The following is a 20,426-nucleotide window of genomic DNA, read 5'->3' on the forward strand; positions in this document are numbered from 1 at the left end:
GTATTGTCCTCTCCAGGAGGAGATTCAAGTTTCATCTACTTAATGTTATGAAACTGGAGCTAGCCACTAGCCTGATATTTTGTTGTTGTTGGCACTCCGTCGCTTACGACGTCGAGGGTTCCAGTTGATCCGATCAATGGAACAGCCTGCTCGTGAAATTAACGTGCAAGTGGCTGAGCACTCCAGAGACACGTGTACCCTTAACGTAGTTCTCGGGGATATTCAGCGTGACACAGTGTGACAAGGCTGACCCTTTGAATTACAGGCAAAACAGAAACAGGAAGTAAGTGAGAGAAAGTTGTGGTGAAAGAGTACAGCAGGGTTCGCCACCATCCCCTGCCGGAGCCTCGTGGAGTTTTAGGTGTTTTCGCTCAGGGAATCGAAACCACGAGTCCGCTGCCCTAACCACTGGGCCATTGCGCCTCCACAGCCTGATATTTACAAACCTAACAAATAATAATTGAATTAAAATAATATATACATGTGTTAACTGCCCAAAATTATTACCATAAATGAATCATTCAAAAATTATGTGAAAATTTTAACATTGAATATTGAGAAAATCAACCAGAAGCACGATGAGATTTTAGATTTTATTGATTAATGAACAAAACTAATGACATTTCTTATTTTTAACAAATTATTGTAATCTGGCTTAGTCTGAGAATTTGGAGGTAGTATCCATAACATTTTCATACTTCACAAAACATGAGGAATTGGAGATAACTATCTGATATTCATAATATGGTTAATACTTGCATTCTTGAAGGTTAGGACATAAGTATAAAACAGGTACCAAGGAAGTTCCACAGAGTGCAGTTATGACAAAGAATTAAAAAGAAATATATTGAGTGTGAGTAAGAAAAGAAGGAAAAATATCTTAACCCCTTAGCATTCAGATTATTCTGTCAAATATAAGGCTTATTTCTTCACATTCTTTTGAATTAATCATTATCTTGTAGATTTGAAATTTCGATGATGCATTGTTTAATTTTAGAATGACATTGCAGGGTAGTTGTGACAGGCCTGATCGGGTCAGTTTGAGCATAAAACAGTCAGAATATTTGGGCCTGATATGGCCAGTTTAGATGCTAAAGGGCTAAACAAGTAGTTCCTTTGATATTAAATTTAACAAGATTACAAAAGTGACTGGAAATACTGTAGATGTAGCTGATGAGGTAATAGGATACAATCTTCCAAATATTATAGCAGTAAAAACTTTTTCAATTGGTTTCGTATTTTCTATTTTTCCTCTGTCATGTTTCCAAGATGTATTGATATCGTAAGTTTTTGAATTAAAAGTCGCAATGTGGGGAAATAAATAAGGAGTATTAAAATTATGAGCTGTCATTTTTAATTTGCGAAAGCTAACATCTCCTTTGGGAATATCAGCTGGCAAAGTCATCAAACATGATATTTTTTCATCATAAATTGGACATAAAAGACATGATTGCATTTCTTTACCTTCTGGATTAGTCAGATCTACATCTTTCTTGTTACTTATTGCTAAAATATAGTTGATTTTAAATTTTAAAGTTCTATTAGACATGAATTCATACTCAAGAGAACAACATACCTTATAATTACACACACTAACAATGCCTGAATCATTCTGAAGTATCACGGCAGATACAGGGAAAACATTTGTCATAAGTGCCGTTTTAACAACAGAGTTGTCTGATATGGGTACTTCACGTTTTAGAGGCCAAAGAAATTTTCTTTCTGACTCTTCAATATTTTTAATTTCTAACTGAAGATATCCGTCTGAAGGAACAGAATTAAAGGGTTTATAGCTATAAAGACTTTCTGAAGGTGTATAAATACCACTTCCACCAGATATAATATCTGGGAACATATCTATTTTGACATTTGCAGAAATAAGGTTTATCTTGAAAGCTTTGGCAATTGAATTGTGGAATAAAGATGATAAAAAGAAAGGAGGAACATGTAACCATAGATTTGGAAAAAGAATATTTGAAACTTGATGTTTTTCTATTAAATTATTTAGCGTGTCATTGAAGAATATATCATAAGATACAATGCTTGCAAAACGACCAAATGGAGTATCAAACACTGCATATTCTGCAGTCTTGGGAACGTTGTAATAAGGCTCATCAGAAAGATGTTTCTTGTGATATCTAGAAACAAGAGCACCCTCTGATGAATAAACAACATTAGTGTTGTATTGGTAACGTCCATCAGAAGGACAGTTTGAATCTTCTGTGTGATTGCAGAGTTGCATGTCTCCAACATTAACTACAAGATAAATCTTGTTCTCTTTGGCAATGCAGCTAATAGCTTCCTGAATTTGTGTTCTTGGATAGAGATCAGGTTCATCACATGGAATCCATGGTCTCACTTTGTTAGGCTGTGGTATAATGTCAAGAAAGTTCTCAATATCAGTACGAGAATAATTCATCAAATGTGCAATAAGGCCATTTTCAGGAAATACCAAAATATTCACACCCTGGAAATATAAATATAATATACTTTGTTAATAGCAAAAACACTGTATGTACACATACACACACACACACACACGCACACACACACACACACATTATCATCATTATTTAATGTCCATTTTCCATGCTGGCATGAGTTGGACAGTTTGACAGGAGTTGGCTAGCCAGAAGACTGCACCAGGTTTCACTGTCTGTTTTGTCATGGTTTTTACAGCTGAATGCCAACCACCTTACAGAGTGGATTGAGTGCTTTTTACATGGTACCAGTACTGGCGAGGTCTGTTTTGGCATGGGTTTTAACAAGTAAGCACCCTTCCAAATGCCAACCACTTTATTGTGTGGACTGGATGCTTTTTACATGGCATCAGCACTGGCTGGGTCACCAAGTAACTCACAGGACAAAGATCCTTTGAGAGATGGAGTATTGGTGGAGGTGGCCTTGTGCCAGGTGATGAGAGATTACAATGTGACAGAGGGCCAGGAATAGGTGTCTTGCTGTAGAGGAGATACATAGTTATCCAGTCAGAGAGAGAAAGCAAAGGAATGATCAAGAATGAGAGAAAGTGGGATGAGAAAGAGCAAGGGAGAGATGGTGTTGATGTGCCAGGGCATACCCTCAAGGTACAGGGATCAGAATATAAATGAGATGGTAGGGTATTAGTAAGGGTGCATGCATGAATAGTGAATTCATATGAATGCAAACAACAGGGGTGAATGCAGTGACTGGTGAAACCTGGGTATATAGAGGATGGGGGCACAACAGGATAGCTATGATACTGTGGGCAGGGCAGTGAGGACAGGATTTGGGAGCAAGAGATAAGCATAAGCATAGTGCATGAAAATGAGGAAAGGCTCTCTGAAGTAGGAGAGAGCTTCTCAAGAACCTCATATCACCAGACATCTCAGTTCATTGTCATTGCCTCCATGAGGCCCAACACCTTGATATATATATGACAGATCGCTAGCCACTACACATTCTTTATTTTCTCTCCTTGTTTCTTTGTGTTCCTTTCTGTGGAAGAGCGTAGGCTCGAAACGTTAAAGACTTTTTCACTTCCCAAGCGTTATACTAATATATCTGTTTGTTGTCTACACCACCTGTCTTTGTCTTTTGTTTTTTTGTGAATTCTCCCTATATATATATATAATAGTAATATTAAGGATAAAAATCCAAAATTACAGGTAAAAACTCAATTAAAATCAATTTATAAAAATAAAAATTAAATTAAGTTTCACAGTATTAAATATATATAAATATATAGATTAAGGGAAAAGAACAGCGACAGTGGATTTTCATCGATGAGTTCATGAACCTTGGGGTTTTTTTTTTCCCTAAAACTATATATATTTATATATATATATATATATATAATAGTAATATATAAATATATAGTTTTAGGGAAAAAAAAACAAGGTTCATGAACTCATCGATGAAAATCCACTGTCGCTGTTCTTTTCCCTAAATCTATATATTTATATATACTTAATACTGTGAAACTTAATTTAATTTTTATTTTTATAAATTGATTTTAATTGAGTTTTTACCTGAAATTTTGGATTTTTATCCCTAATATTACTATTATATATATTTATATATATATATATATATATATATATATGTAAGCTCTAAGGATCAAGGTGTAGATCAAAAGTGAGCTTCAAGTAATCCATAGAAAACATAGAAAACAACTTTCAGGAACATTAGTGGTTTATTGGGGTGGAAGGTTGTGAATTTTCCCCATATCGAAGTATGCTAAGCTGAAAATTATTTTATATTTCATGGTTGGACTAGATAAAATCCAGGCTACATATGTTTCATAGCAAGCAGAACCTTGGAAGTGGCAAATATCCAAGCAAGGTGTATACTACAGACTACTCTTCAGGCCAAAGATATCTTGATTAAATTAAGTTTACTTTGTCGTTAGGAGGCCCATGTTAACACATAATATAATACACACACACATATATATATATATACAGACAGATAATATGAATATTTCAAAAGCAACTTTTATATAAATTGATGTTAAATTTAAATCACTAGCATTGAGACCATTGAACTGAATGTATAATTTTTGCAAACTTATTAATGCCTATGCTTAGTGAAATCCATTACTTTGAATGAAGTCTTTCAAGGAAACTACTCAAGCATTCAGTAGACCTATATTTTGTCTATCAAATAAAGTAAATAACCTCTCAATTTATTTGCTAGATCATCATAGAGAGGTTAGTGACACAAACATTAAAACAAGTAATTTTTTTAAATGCTTAATCCTTTTAGATTTCACATCTGTATTTTATACTTACAATAACTTAAATCAACTGTGGCCTAGTACAAGAAAGATAACACTGAAACAAAATTTCAATTTTTTTTTTTTTGTCTTTAGTCAGTAAGTATTATTTCCTATTTGCATCTATCTAGAAACCAAAGGGAATGATTACTACTCCCTTCAAGCTTAGCTTTTGTAACCTGGACATCAATGTTTTCCATTATATTTCAGACAGATTCAGCACTGAGCTGCTGAAGCAGAAATATCATTATAGCAAATAATCTGCTCAAAACTACAGATTTGTTTGTCAGTTGCTTGGCCTTAACCACCTGAATATATCTCTTCGTGGCTACCAATATATGCATCTCTGATCAAGAGCAAGAGCAATGGGGAAGCATTAGAGTCATGTGCTGAGAGGGATTCTTTGGGGTTTGAATAAATGTAAGAAAAGCAAAGTTTGAAGGAAATATTAGCTATTTTTCATACTTTCTGTGGTTAAGCAAATAGGAAATAACAGTTGCTACCCAAGGACAAAAATCATGTTACACATTGTAATATATGCACTCACAAAAGAAAATTGTTCTTTTTAACTTGGCTCAAGGATAAAGTAAATTCAATAAAATCAATGCCAGTATATCGCTGGAACTTATTTTAGCAACTGCAGACAGATAAAAAGCCAAGTCAATTCCAGCAGGAATTAATTATGTGAATGGATAAAATTAACAGTAAGTTAAATACATCTGGCTGAAAGTATTTGTCATTCCTCCAGGATTGCAGCAATTCATACCAGTTATATACAAGGTTCAAGTCAAAATACAGACCTCTTTCTAACTAATGCTGAAGCCAGATATCATAATTAAGGATATTTTTTTCTCTGTACTCAGAAAATGTTTTTTGTTGTTGATTGTGAATCTAAGTACCTTATTGAACAAAAGAGCTTCTGCATAGTCATACAACATGCTAGAAACGGCAGTCAGATTTCAAGCAAATCACTATTTACAGACTTACAAATGAAAGGAGACGTTAGACAATGTAGTTGTAGACATACAAATGAGAGAATCATTATTCCTTTGATCATGGGTTTGCATGATCAGTGCCAAACAATGACTTGTGAAGCAACAGCTTAGCCAACAAGTGATATAAAAAGAAGCAGAGATATAGCTGAGCCTCTCAGGAAATTCAATAAAGTTAAGATAAGCTTTGGTAACATCTCACTCTAACCAAGTTATCTGTTCTTAAGTTCATATCTTGATCTGTTGTGTAATTTTTGTAAACAAAATGCTCCTTCAACAGGTGGTGTCTGGTTCCAGTTCTTCTAGTGAAAGACATACCCAGGTTGTTATATGTATGTATACACACTTATATATCTATATATACATACGTGTGTACAGTAGGAAGTGCCACCCCCCCCCCCGCTTGTCATGCAAGGCCTGATTGCTTGCTGGGAAGGCAATATACATGTGTGTGTGTGTGTGTGTGTGCGCACATGCATGTGTGTATGTATATATACCTTTTTCACTTTCTAATCTTTTACTTTGTAGCAAGTCATAAAAGGCGACAATCTGACATAATGGTTGTTTGCCTGAACAAGCATAATTGTTGGTAATTCCATTGGTTAAAATTACTGCCCATATTTGAATTCTAAACTTTTGTCAAAGAGAATTCTTTCACAAAATACGGTTCTTAGAATTCGGATATGAGCAGTTATAAAAACCCTGATTTGGGGGAAATTACTCAGTGATCATAGGATGTTACTAAACTCCACAACACTCACTCCTTGAGATATTGACTATTTTTTTATGCCATGTCTATGATAAAAATCCAACAAGACTTATCTGAATTGTTGCGAACTCTAGTAGTTAGTATGAAAGATTAGCTAGAGTGAATTTTAAGTCGTAATTCTCTACGACAAAATGACTTTACTTTCCAATTGTACTATAAATGCTAAATGTACATAAATAATGTAGTAATTATTTTCTCTTTCTTAACATTCTTTTTCCTTCAACTTTTAATATCAAATATTTCTGTTAATAAAATTTTGTGTAATAAAACTCATCTATTTTCTATTAAAAATTTTATATATTTTTCACAAGTGTCTATACTTTTATGATGCGGTGGTTTATCTATGAGATCACATTGGGGGGTCACCACTTTTTATAGTCGCGTTTTGTTACTGTTTGTGTAACACTACTTGTATATGTTTCCTATTTGGAAATAGATAATAAATATATTTTACTTTTGAAGTAGGAATATATATTGATAAATATGTCACTTATAACTTACTTATAAGTGTTATCATTATACATAAATCCTGACTCCAGCTACATAAACACCATAGTGAGAAATATATACTCTGAAACGCTAATGGACAATTTATGCATGCATGTATGTTGAAGATAAATAAATTCGTGCTCTTTTAACCACTATAAAAAAATACACAGTTTCCTAATTGCAGAAATAAATTTCATTTACAAGTTGAAGAACATGAAGAAAGAGAAAATAATTACTACATTAGTTTATTTATGTACATTTAGCATTTATAGAACAATTGGAAAATAAAGTCATTTTGTAGTAGAGAATTACGACTTAAAATTCACACTAGCTAATCTTTCATACTAACTAGAGTGAGTTCACAACAATTCAAATAAGTGTTGTTGGATTTTTATCATAGACATGGCATAAAAAATAGCCAATATCTCAAGGAGTGAATGTCGTGGGGTTTAGTAACATCCTACGAACACTGATTAATTTTACCAAAATCAGGGTTTTTATAACTGCTCATACCTGAATTCTAAGAACCGTATTTTGTGAAAGAATTCTCTTTGACGAAAGTTTAGAACTCAAATATGGGCAGTCATTTTAACCAATGGAATTACCAACAATTATGCTTGTTTGGGCAAACAACTATTATGTCATATTGCCACCTTTTATGACTTGCTACAACTTGTTTCAGTTATTGGACTGCTGCTATACTGGGGCACCACAGGGAAGGGCTTAGTTGAAGAAACCAACTTCAGTATGTTATTTTTTTAAAGTCAGGTACTCATTCTGTTGGTCTCTCTTGCCAAACTGCTAAGTTATGGGAAAATAAACAAACCATCTCTGTCAAGCAGTGGTGAAAGACAGACACAAATACAGAGAAACACATATGGATATACAGACATATATGATGGGTTTCTTTCTGTTTCCATCTACCAAACTCACAGGTTTTTGGTCAACCCAAGGTTAAACACACACACACATGTATATGTATGCATATATGTACACATTTATATGTTCATATGCACATATATACAAATATATATGTATACATGTGCATATATATTTATATAAACATACTTGTATATATTTGTATATATTGGGTCATCCTATAGATAATGCGATATTTTTATACTTCTGTTTTTCAAAATTAAGATAAACAAAGTTCTCTTTTAATCTAAAATATACTTTCCTTCATTTTCTACAATGCTCTTCCATCTATCTGGAAGACTTGCAAAATTCACTCGTCCGTAACAAAATATATTCTTCTAGTACTGTTCTGACCTTGTCTACAGAATTCATATTTTTTCCGTCCAAATGATTTTGAAGACTATGGAATAAATGATAATCAGATGGGGCAATGTCCAGCGAAAATGGTGAGTGGGGCATCGTTTACCATCCAAACTGCTCCAGCCATTGGAATGTCATCCTCGTATGTGGCCGAGCATTATCCTGATGGAACAACACCTTTCATCTTGAAACCAAAGGTGGTCGTTTTTCTTCTAGTGCTGACTTAAGCCACTCAAGCTGCTTAGAGTAGATCTCCTTTGTTATCATTTGGTTTGGGCTTAAATGTTCAAAGTGAACTAAACCTTTCATATCCCACCAAATAGATAACAACACCTTACATGGGTGAAGACCTTCTTTAGCCTGGGGTACCAGTGTTTCTTCTTTCCCTATCCACCGTCTTCGGTGCTTGATATTTTTATGGAGAACCCATTTCTTGTCACCAGTCACTATTCGGTCAAAAAAAAGTTTATTTGTGAGACATGACAGCAAAGAAGCACATATTCACTCTCTGCACGCGATTAGACTTGGAAAATTTGTGAGGAACCCACTAATCCAATTTGCTGACTTTTCTGATGGCATGCAAGTGTCGATGAATGGTTGAATGACCAAATCCAAGCTTCTCTGCTAGTTCCTAAACAGTTACAATGGAATTTTGTTCCACCAGGGTTCGCAGGACATACTCATTGAGCTCTACAAATCTTCTAGGACAAAGCTTGTCTTCTAGGCTGTAGTTTCCAGCTCAGAATTTCTGGAACCACCGTTGACATTGGCTTATGCTTATTGTCCGATCCCCATATGCTGCATTAATATTCCTCGCACTTTCCATTGGAGTGTTGCCTTTATTGAACTCATAAAACAAAATATGCCAAATATGCTCCTTTATCACTTCCATTATAGCTTTGAAAAAATAACTGTTAAAATTGAACTACACTCTTCAGAACTTGCACTAAGAATAAGCACAAGGTTAAATTACTACATGCTTTTATAGCAAATAGATGCAGGTAGCTTATCCTGTCCCCCTCCACCTTTTAGTTCATGCAATTGAAATAAACGCAATATTTATGGGATGACCCAATATATATATACGAGCGTGGCCATTGCCAGTACTGCCCCTGGACTGGCTCTTGTGCGGGTGGCACATAAAATACACCATTTTGAACGTTACCGTTGCCAGTACCGCCTGACTGGCCTTCGTAGGATTTTCGAGCGAGATCGTTGCCAGTGCCCCTGGACTGGCTCTTGTGCGAGTGGCACATAAAATACACCATTTTGAGCGTTACTGTTGCCAGTACCGCCTGACTGACCTTCGTAGGATTTTCGAGCAAGATCGTTGCCAGTGCCCCTGGACTGGCTCTTGTGCGGGTGGCACATAAAATGTACCATTTTGAGCGTGGCTGTTGCCAGTACTGCCTGACTGGCCTTCGTGCGGGTGACACGTAAAAGCACCCACTACACTCTCTGAGTGGTTGGCGTTAGGAAGGGCATCCAGCTGTAGAAACTCTGCCAAATTAGATTGGAGCCTGGTGTTGCCATCCGGTTTCACCAGTCCTCAGTCAAATCGTCCAACCCATGCTAGCATGGAAAGCGGACGTTAAACGATGATGATGATGATGATGATGATGATAAATATATATATATATATAAACAGCTAGACGCAATATAATACATAAACGAAAATAATTTATCATCACTAATTGTGACTAAGGATGCTGAAGCACATATATTACAAGAAATAAGAACACAACATATAATACACTGACAGGGGAGATAACCACGAGTGTCTCTAGGATCACTTGACTAAACTACTTTGCCTCTCAGTCAATAGTGACTAGTTGCTTATATTAAAATTTTATGTACACACTAGCATTTCACTAAATCAGCCATGAATTTTTATGGTAATAATATATATATACTGACAGCTGGACTTAACCAAACCATCGAGCATTTGAGGAGTCACTACTGACGAGCCTACAACTTATAGGTAGGACTAGTCTAGTCTAATGATCCTAGAGACGCTAATGGGACGGTTATCTCCTCTGTCAGTGTATATATATATATATTGCACACTTCTTACAGCTCTAAGAGTTTTTAACTCTTATTTCTTGCAATATAGGTGCATCGGAACTCTCAGTCACAATTAGAGACGATAAAATTTTTTCTTCAATATCATCATCATCATATGTCCTTTTTCCATGTTGGCATGATTTGGACAGTTTAACTGAAAACTGGAGAGCTGCACCAGGTTCCAGTCTGATTTGGCATGGTTTCTACAGCTGGATACCCTTCCTAACACCAACCACTCCATGACTGTAGTGGGTGGTCTTTACGGGCCACTGGCACAGATGCCACTTATGAAACACCGGCATTGGCCATGACTATGGTCTCACTCAGCTTCACAGGTCTTCTCAAGCACGATATATTGCCAAAGATCTTGGTCACTTATTAATGCCTCCTACTTACTAAGACTTTGTTTTTTGCTAGATTAACTCTAAGGCCCTTTGATTCTAGACCTTGCTTTTATGCCTGGAATTTCTTCTCTAGTTCTGGAACAAACTGATTTGGTTATAGAACAGGGTCATCAGCATAGAGGAGTTCCCAAGTGCAGCCTATCTTAAATTCGTCTGTTATTGCCTGGAAAACTATGATGAACAAGAGGGGGCTGAGGACTGATCCTTGATGAACCCCTACTTGCACCCTGAATTCTTTGCTATACTTGTTGCTAACCTTCACCTTACTGACAACATCCCTGTACATGGCTTGTACAGCTCTCACCAACCACTCATCAATTCCTAGCTTTTGCATTGAGCACCAGATAAGGGATCAGGGGACTCTATCAAAGGCTTTCTCCATGTTGACAAAAGCTAGGTACAGGGATTTTATTTTTGGCTTGATATTTCTCCTGCAGTTACCTAACCAGGAATATGACATCAGTTGTGATTTGGCCTGACACAAATCTGAACAAAAGAAGAAGAAGAAGAAGAAGAAGAAGAAGAAGAAGAAGAAGAAGAAGAAGAAGGAGGAGGAGGAGGGGAAGGAGAAGAAGAAGAAGAAGAAATTCTTTCATTAACCACAGGGGCAGAGATGAGGGAGTATCACAAATATAGACAACAATTTGTGTGGGAATTTACATAAAGGATGGAGAGAAATAAATGGAAAAGACTGTGAAATGCGATATAGTTATACTTAGTATACAAAGTATGTGATAACATGGACGATGCAGTCCTGATACAGGAGGATTTCCAACTAGGGTCAATGAGGGAAAACCCCAGAAAACAGGATTTGGAAACTGTCATTTTGTGCGTGACAGCCTAACAGAAAAGATCCATATTGCTACTATAGAACTTCCACTGACCGTATTGTCCGACTTGTTAAGAACAGTGATGACCTGACGACAAATAGTAATAAAAAAAAAAAACAACCATAAAAACAACAACAGCAGATTTACTGATCTTTCTAACTGGTGAGCGATAGATTTTTTTGTATTGTTAGCCGAATCTGTCACTAGTTATCAATCAGACCAATAATCAAAGGCATTCCGTCCATGGCCATCACATCTTCAGGTCTTCTTTAAAATAGTGTGTATTCAGTATTTACATGGATTTTTGAAAATGAAATTTATATATGGGGAACGTAGCTGCTGTTTCTAGCATGTTGGGCGACAGTAGTAAACACGCACATACACATACATGTACTCACATACTTACACACACACACACACACATACATACGTACATACATACATACAAACATGTCGTTAGTTGTTATTTGTTGTTACACAATATCAGCTTCGACCCATCTTTCTATATCAATATCTATATATGCAAGCGCGCGTGAACACGCACACACGCACGCATTTTACATGTAAGTTGTACTTGTTTGGTAATATATTATAATATAATGTATTCAAAAATGAAGCTAATTATCAAAATGTATTAATGTTTGATTCATATCAAAGGACAACAGTTGTAAAATATTTTCTGTAAGATATTTACAAACCTCTTTACTAGCTTTTGTAGCAACATCAGCGTATCCTTTCAGGACAATTTTCATTTGAGCAATAGCATTGTCGCGTGATACGTTTCCCATAGGTGTTCTACTTAATATTGTCGGTTCAAAAACTGCGGCCCTTAAAGTTTTCTCCGCTGACAGAAACATGGGAGGTTGCACGAAAAATATAACAATATACATGAAATTCATTTTCAATTTTGTGCGAGTTTTAGAAAATCCCAAGTTCTTTTAGTGAAAGCTCAACTTCACAATGAGCGGTTTGTCATTTAACCAATACTTAATAAAACGCAACTTTTGTTAAGGATTGTCAAATATTGTGAACTAAGTTAGGTGCTTTCCTTATTTTATTGGTTATTTTTAAAAACTTGATAGTGCTGAGAAGAGACAAAACAACAAAGGACAATTCAAATGCCTGGCAATCCTTCGTTTGATTTTTTTCTCAAAACATTAGTAGTTGAGGAGGATGCAGCTGGGGGAGGCGGAATAAAGCTTGTGAAGAGATACTTTTTAAAGACTCAATCCTCATTGGATATAGTAAATTATTGATAAGTGAGATGTTTTTGGTATTAATGATAGCATTAACAATTGTTGTTTAGCAATTATTTAATCCATTAGCGTAGCTAGAGGTGGGGGAAGAGTGGTCGGATCTTTCTGAATTGACGGGCACCACTTTTCATTTATATTTTTTGTACCGAAACACTTTCAAACTTCGTATACTATATTTTGTGTTATAGAACAGATAAAAAACTTTGTATTCAAAGTTATTTCATGTAAAAAATTGTCGTATTTCGGTCATTTCAACCACTTGCGATGTAGAAATTTTTGTTAAGAAGACTAAGAGAAAAAGATGTTTTATATGACACATTCTACGAGTATCCCAAGTCTGAAAGTGTTTCGTTAAGAAAACAAGTGGTGCCCGTCAATTCAGAAAGATCAATTTTTGTGGTGCCCCTCTTTATAGCTGGCTTGCATGGTTATAAATACTAGAATCCCGTAAGGAAAAGTTGGAGGCTGACGGACAAACAATCGGCTGCTATGGTACATACAACTTCCCTCTACTCACTCTCACTCTCTCTTCAACATCGCTCTGTCTCAATCTTTTTACTGCTACAATGACAAGAATATTATACACATTTCTATAAGGAAAAATTAACTCTCAGTTATATTGTACAAGCCCGCCGTCGTTGTGGCTATACTTATTAAAGTAACAGTGAATAAAATTTGGTGTCAACTTCAACTTCGACCACTGTTCTTTCACATCTGCAACATCAACACCCGTTACATTTTGATGACAACTCAAAAACGAATTACTACCTCTGACTCCTAACACATATCGTTACAAATGGTGACTCCGACTTGAAAAATTAATCGTTACAAGTGGTAACCTCCGACTATAACCGATATCGTTACATATGTAAGTGGTTTATGTACCAAACATAGATTATTGACGTTTAAGCTATGAAATTTAACAACAATACCACTGGTCAACAAAATGAAACTTTTTGTAATCATCTGAGTTGCTGTTTGACTTTTCTGGGTTAATTTTTGATGCTGATTACGAATCTGAAGTCCAATTTCCTCTATCAGGTCACATTTTCATGTTAATGATACCTGCTGTTTTAACGTATAGGATACGTAAAGCATGTCTATATAAAGTATAATGAATACAATATATAATAATTTCATGGCTTTTTATTGTACAAAATTAAAATTTATTGTGTACAAATAAGTTAGAATACACTCGAATGCATAACATCTTAAAATCTTTGGGATTTGGACTTTCTATGGTGTTTTGTCTCAGGTTCATCCCTGTATAACATCCAACAGTAGTCAGCTAACGTTCCTGCATTCCAAAATCCTTGATATCGTTGTTCCATCGATGCAATATCTTGATGAAAGCGTTCCCCTTGCTCATCAGACACTGCTCCAAGGTTCTCTGCAAAAAAGTCCAGATGTGAATCAAGAAAATGGACTTTTAGTGACATCTGATAGCCCATTGCAGCGTAAGAGACTAGAAGACATTTCACTCCATTTCTAAAATCTAGAGATCTCTTGTTGCCTAGGAAATTTTCACAGAGCCATTTGAAGGATTCCCAGGCTTTAAGCTCAGTCTCATCTAGTGCTGTGAGGAAGTGGTTGTCCTTCAAGAGTTCTTTTATCTGCGGACCTATGAATATACCCTCCTTCAGTTTTGCTTCGGTGATTTTTGGAAATTTGGCCTTCACATATTCAAAACTTTTTGAGCTTTTCTGGGCAAGTGTCTTCACGAATTGTTTCATGAGGCCAAGCTTTATGTGAAGAGTGGGGAGAAGAACATTTTCTGGGTTTAAAAGTGGCTTGTTCTGGACGCTAGAAACTCCTGGCTCATATGATTTTCGCAAAGGCCACTCTGATTGCACGTAGTGCTTGTTAGTTGCACGACTATCCCACAGGCATAAAAAGCAACAATATTTCGTGAACCCAGATTGCATTCCCATCAACATTCCAACCACTTTCAAGTCTCCACAGATTTTCCAGCTGTAGTTTGTATACTTTATGGCATTGGGGAGTACTTGCATGTTTTCATAACACTCCTTCATGTGCACTGAATGTCCTATAGGAATGGATGGTTTCTTATTGCCGTTGTGTAGTAGTACTGCCTTGAGGCTTCTCTTAGATGAATCTGTAGTGAAACTAACACTTCGATCGCCATTATACACAAAGAAGCCATCTTCCCCGCTGTTAAATATAAACAAGCGCGGGCGTAGTAGAAAACACATTTCCTTGTCATCACGTGACTGATTATTATTCGAAGCGGCAACTTCTTCGAACCGTTCCCGCCAGAACACAAACTGACCAATCACAGCCCTTAATAAGGTCACGTGATAGTGCTTTTCTAATACCTATTCGGGAGCCCACCATCAACTATAAATAGCTTTAATTCAGCGGCAAAATTCGTCTCGGTTCAGATCTCTTAGAGACCTGTTCCGTGTACCACACAGCAGCAGCAGCAGCCAGCGACAACAAGCACAACTTCGTCCAGCTAAGACTACCACCGACATCGCCATCAGCAACACGAGTCTACGACTACTACCAAGCATCGTCCTCGCCACCATCATCGCCAACCATAGTCAACACGACTTTAACTACGAACGACAAGATTCGCCAATATCATCAACATGATTTCTATGTACACCAATAAACCAAACAGTAACCGCGGCACATATTCTCTCTTCGATTCTGTTAGGTGTTTCATATTCACCACGATTAATAATAGACAAGAAGTTCAGCCAGCGACGAACATCTGTATAACAAGAACCCGGCCCGGCATGGAAGCCACAACATCACAACTAGTGATCGCCCTGCCACACTCATACGCCTCAACTTCTTTCACATACAGACTCTTCTTATTGTGTACTCTAAGAACTGGTATAAATGCTCACACGTGTTACTGACTCTTTTTCTATCTGCTGTATATAACGCATACACATACATGTATCACTTACACACACTCCTTTCTTTATACGACGGCCTGTCTTTTATTATGTTTTTATATGTCGCATTCACACTCACACACAGACATACATTTTAACGCCACAATAAATAATTCTGTTATTCATCTTCTGTCGTTTTCATTACTGGTATTTACGAATTCACTAATGTTATCGAAGTATAACATTATTTGTATATCATCTTTGATATATATTTTTGTGTTCGACCGTGTGACACGTTTTAATAAAAGGAGTCTTCTTTTTCCATTCGTCACCATTTCTCCTTTTTTGGGGTTCGCACGGTCGTTCTTACAAATCAATGAATAAGCGCCATTCAGCTGGAATATGCTCTTGGCACAAACAGCGAAATAACTCATCAGTGTTATTACTGAAACAAAGTAGTCCATCAACAGAGAAGCATGAAGTCAGATCCCTATTTCTCTTCCTGAAATGAGTAATAAAAACATCCTTCTTAAGCAGACATTTTCCTTGTAGGCGAGTTGCTAATAGTTCAGCTTTATCCTTCGACAATGACAAATCTCTAACTAAATCATTTAACTCTCCTTGAGAAAATTTCTGTGGTACGTCTTCATTTTCAATCGTGAAATCTGCATCCACTTCAGTGTCTTCCACAGCAGTAGTATTTTCTTCAGGAAATACATCTTCGTCAGACATCTGAAGGCCATTTTCTGGTGGTATTGGAATAGGAAGATCATCATCGTTGTGTGGTACTGGTCTTCTTGCTGATTCCAAGTTGGGATACACAATCTTATGCTTGGTCTTTATAGTAAACCCACATACATTAACGCTGCAGAAATAACAGCCCATGAAATGATCCTTTGGCTCTCTCCATATCATAGGTATTGCAAACGGCATTGCTCTCTTCCTCTTATTTAGCCAATCCCTTAGTCCATTTGAACAAGCTGAGCAGATGATGTGCGGGGCCCAACTCTTATCTTGATCCCCGAGAGAGCAGCCAAAGTATAACTGGTAGACCTTCTTGATTTCACTTGTGATGACACGTTGCTGAGCTTTGGTGGTAAATGAACCACAGACATAACAAAATATATCAGGACTGTTCTTGCAATGCCTTGACATCCTGAGTAGAATTTGATGATGACTTGGCACCTTAAACAGAAAGTAAAATTTATGAAAAGAAAAGATTATGAAAACATAAAATTACAGAAAAACTGTGCCTGATAGAAAGAAACCGATTACATTTTTGAAATCCACAGACAAAACTACATATAAAACACCATCTAATATCCCTGATGAAAATTGGCTGTTGACCAGTGTAATTAAATACTTTAAGAAATCTACGGAATTGGAAACACAGTTAATTATATACCGTTATAAACTGTGTTAAATATAATTCTTACTTAGTGTTAGCTTACAAAGCATGAATAAAAAAATTTTTTAGTGTCAGGAACGTAAATCTCAAAGATTTTTTATTATGTATTTGTTGTTATGTGAAGGCGCGTGGCCTAGTGGTTAGTGTTGCACTGACAATCGTGGGTTCGATTCCCGGACCGGGCGGCGCGTTATGTTTTTGAGCAAAACACTTCATTTCATGTTCTTCTGAGGGTAATGGAGTAGCCGAATTTTTGGCACGTCAGCAGAGATGCTTTACGGTATATCTTTCGGTTTTCTACTTTCTGAGTTCAAATACCACCTGCCTGGAGAAGGCAAAGGGGGGGAAAAAACTCTAGTTTTTATACCCAGTCTAGTAATGGTAGCCTAAGTTCTAGTAATCTACTCAACAGCAACAGGGGAGGGTTAGAGCCCTCCCAGGTCGTATAATGAATGCTGGAGAAGGTTCACCCGCACAGGTTGTTTTGTTGTATTCGATGTGTGCTGGGATTCCTCATAAGAAGAGAAGGCGATGAACTTGATAGATACTCCTTTAAGTTTGTCGCCTTGGATCCAGGTTTTTAGTTGATTAATATAGGGTTGTAAATAATTGATTGGAACTTTTCCAATCAGTTATTTTCCTGGCAATCAATTAATTTTGATTAGGATGCAGGCCAATCAGTTATTACAGTTAATTGCAATTAATTGTCAATTATTTTGCCGAACGTAAAAATGCCATATATTTTGGGGTGTTAGCTTCGATTTAGATAAGAACCAAAATGATACGAAAATAAAAGGCACGTTTTATAGTTTCAAAAAAAATTATTATTAGAAAACGTTCAAAGTTCAGTTTTATTGATTTAGAATAGGGAACAAGCAATATGTATACTGACATTGTACAGTAGTTGAAAAACAAATAAATTGAAGGTCTTTAATTGAAAAAGTTTCTCAAACGAGTAGCACGATTAAAACGTTCTGATATAGCAAAAGGTCATGAACGATAGCAGATTTCTGAAACTAGGTCTTCATCCCAGAAAGTGCGATTGACTTTTAGAAATAATTGCATTTCTAAATTCGTTGGTATTAAGTATTGCCGAAAATCATTAAAAACGTATCCTGCTCAGCTGAAGAAACGTTTCAAGATGTTGGACGTTGGTAACAAAAATCTACAGTTCGGATATTGTTGAGATGAAATTTTATATTTTTTTGTGTTTCTTCAAACAAATGAAGCAAAATTATCATCTTCTCCAAGTAAATAAGACAGTTGTGATGTGTCTTTCACCACTTTCAGCTAGTGTAGAGCAGCCACTTCATCCGCAGTTGGCTCTGCTACTGCATGTTGTAAAATTTTCACAACTCCACTTTCAAAATTTGGGCTGTGCACTATGGCTGCCGATGTAAGCAAGTATTTTTTAAAACTCCTTGTAAGAATACAATGCGAGAATTTCATCAAAAAGAATTCGAGCATCTCCCAAATCTATTTCTCTTCTTTGGAAGGCGATTTTTACTGAGCGTAACTTTCCTAAATTGTCTTTTAGAGTCTGCAGTTCATTATGACTGCGTGGAGTCAACAGATAATCAACCAGCTTTGGATCGCCTTGAAAAGAGTCTAAAAACGGCTTGATTTGGATGTACCTCTCAATCATAAGTACTGGACCAACGGCTTTTATTTTTTTTTGTATAGGTTGCAAAGGCGTTTTTTCCCGAAGTTTGCCCTCAAGTTTTAATAATTTTAGCTTGACCATCAACATATTACTCTTATCAAACAGAACTTCCTGCTTGTCGAGATAAGCAGAAACAGCTAGATTGAATTTATGAGAGGCACATCCAATCAATGTTATTCTACACAAATTGGCTATAGATTTATTCACTTCAGTATTATCTCCGGTAATAGCTACAGCATTTTCTAAATATTTTTATAGACACTTAACACATACTCTATAAATTCGACATAATCAGAAGCAGTGAATGATGTTTCACTTGCCATTGGCGAAAATGCCACCAACATAGTACAATAGTCATTTTGATAATTGCACGAATGAAATGCAGAAAGTCCAACCGTCGATTACCAATGAAAATTTACTTGGAATTTCATCAGATATTTTCTTTTCCACTTCTTGAGTAAGTTTCTCCATGGTATTTCTTTAAGGTCACATCCCTCATACCCCCAAGTTTGTATACTTACGAGTCAGTGAGTCTTCAATTAAGAAATATGGTTTTAAAACAACACATACCCACTCAATCCAACCATAAACATTTGAGGCCGAGCGACTGACCAAGCTACTTTTTGGTGATAGAAAACTCAATAAAGATGGTTGTCCAGTTGTTTTTTTTTCTTTTTCTTTTTCTTTTTTCTGGGTCAACTTTTTTCCACACTTGCATTTCTTTACATGTTCACTGTCTGTTTGGTTAAAATATTTTCTGACGATTTGCTCGTTTTCACGTGGCATGGGTTGGTTTGAAATAAAAGATATTTCGCCACAGTTTAAAATAGAAGATATTTCGCCATTCCACTGATAATAGTTTGATTCAGTTAATACGTTGGAACGGAATTCAAGATACAACAACTGCGTTACAATTTACATGACTTGAAGACAGAATGTGTAAATCATTCTCGGCAGTCAGAAGTAGGGCTCGCAAAAAACCGATAATTCCCAAAACCGAGTTTAAGTATAAGTAATTCTCAAAACCGGTTTTCGCGGATTTAGAGCGGTGTCCCTGTAACGAAGAAGTTTGTCGTATATTGTATTTTGTTTATATACATACACAGAGAAAGAGAGAAAGTAACAGGTTGACTGATATCCACAAATATGTTGATGGTGCCTGTATCTGTATCTATGTACAAACAATTACAAAAAGTGATGGTATTATATTTATTTAATCAGGAATGCAACGTTTTTCCAAGTCGTTGTATTTTTGGGAATCAATCAAGTTTCTTGACTTGCTTGATGATTCACTTTCCTTCGAAAATAATCTTTTAAAAAACACAATGCATTCAGTGTTTTACCTGACAAACTTGTCCTAATTTTTGTGTTGAAAAATCCAGTAATTGAAAAAACTCTTTCCGACTGGACACTAGTTGCTTTAGTTGTAAGCAATGCTCTATAAAGTTTCTCGAGCTTTTCACTTCTGTTCGAAGTTGCTTCAAAATATTCGAATTCTTTAGAGATTCCAAATCCATCTGTTACTATCTTGGGCTCTTCATTCATTTTCTTCATTGCGCTTGTGTATTCACGCAGGAGTTCATTACCTTCGTAAGTAGATGGGACAACAGTAACACTTGTTTTTAGGTTCCCTCCTATTTCATTTTCTTT

At 36.2% G+C, this 20,426-nt stretch overlaps 1 protein-coding gene and 1 pseudogene across 2 annotated transcripts; both read right to left on the reverse strand.

Annotated features, from left to right (window-relative positions):
- Positions 1–579: 579 nt before the first annotated feature.
- Positions 580–12,721, reverse strand: LOC106868079 (pantetheinase). The gene is made up of 2 exons (XM_014913194.3): positions 12,281–12,721; positions 580–2,467 (listed from the first exon to the last, which is right to left on the reverse strand). The coding sequence occupies exons 1-2, from the start codon at positions 12,479–12,481 to the stop codon at positions 1,100–1,102; spliced, it is 1,569 nt and encodes a 522-aa protein (XP_014768680.1). The 5' UTR covers positions 12,482–12,721; the 3' UTR covers positions 580–1,099.
- Positions 12,722–18,103: 5,382 nt separating this feature from the next.
- On the reverse strand, positions 18,104–19,562 carry LOC149135057 (uncharacterized; annotated as a pseudogene). The gene has a single exon (XR_016242259.1). The product of XR_016242259.1 is annotated as an uncharacterized LOC149135057 (transcript).
- Between the last annotated feature and the right edge of the window lie 864 nt (positions 19,563–20,426).

This window comes from Octopus bimaculoides, chromosome 6 (genome assembly GCF_046866305.1).
Source record: "Octopus bimaculoides isolate indiv1 chromosome 6, ASM4686630v1, whole genome shotgun sequence".
Lineage (NCBI taxonomy): Eukaryota > Metazoa > Mollusca > Cephalopoda > Octopoda > Octopodidae > Octopus > Octopus bimaculoides.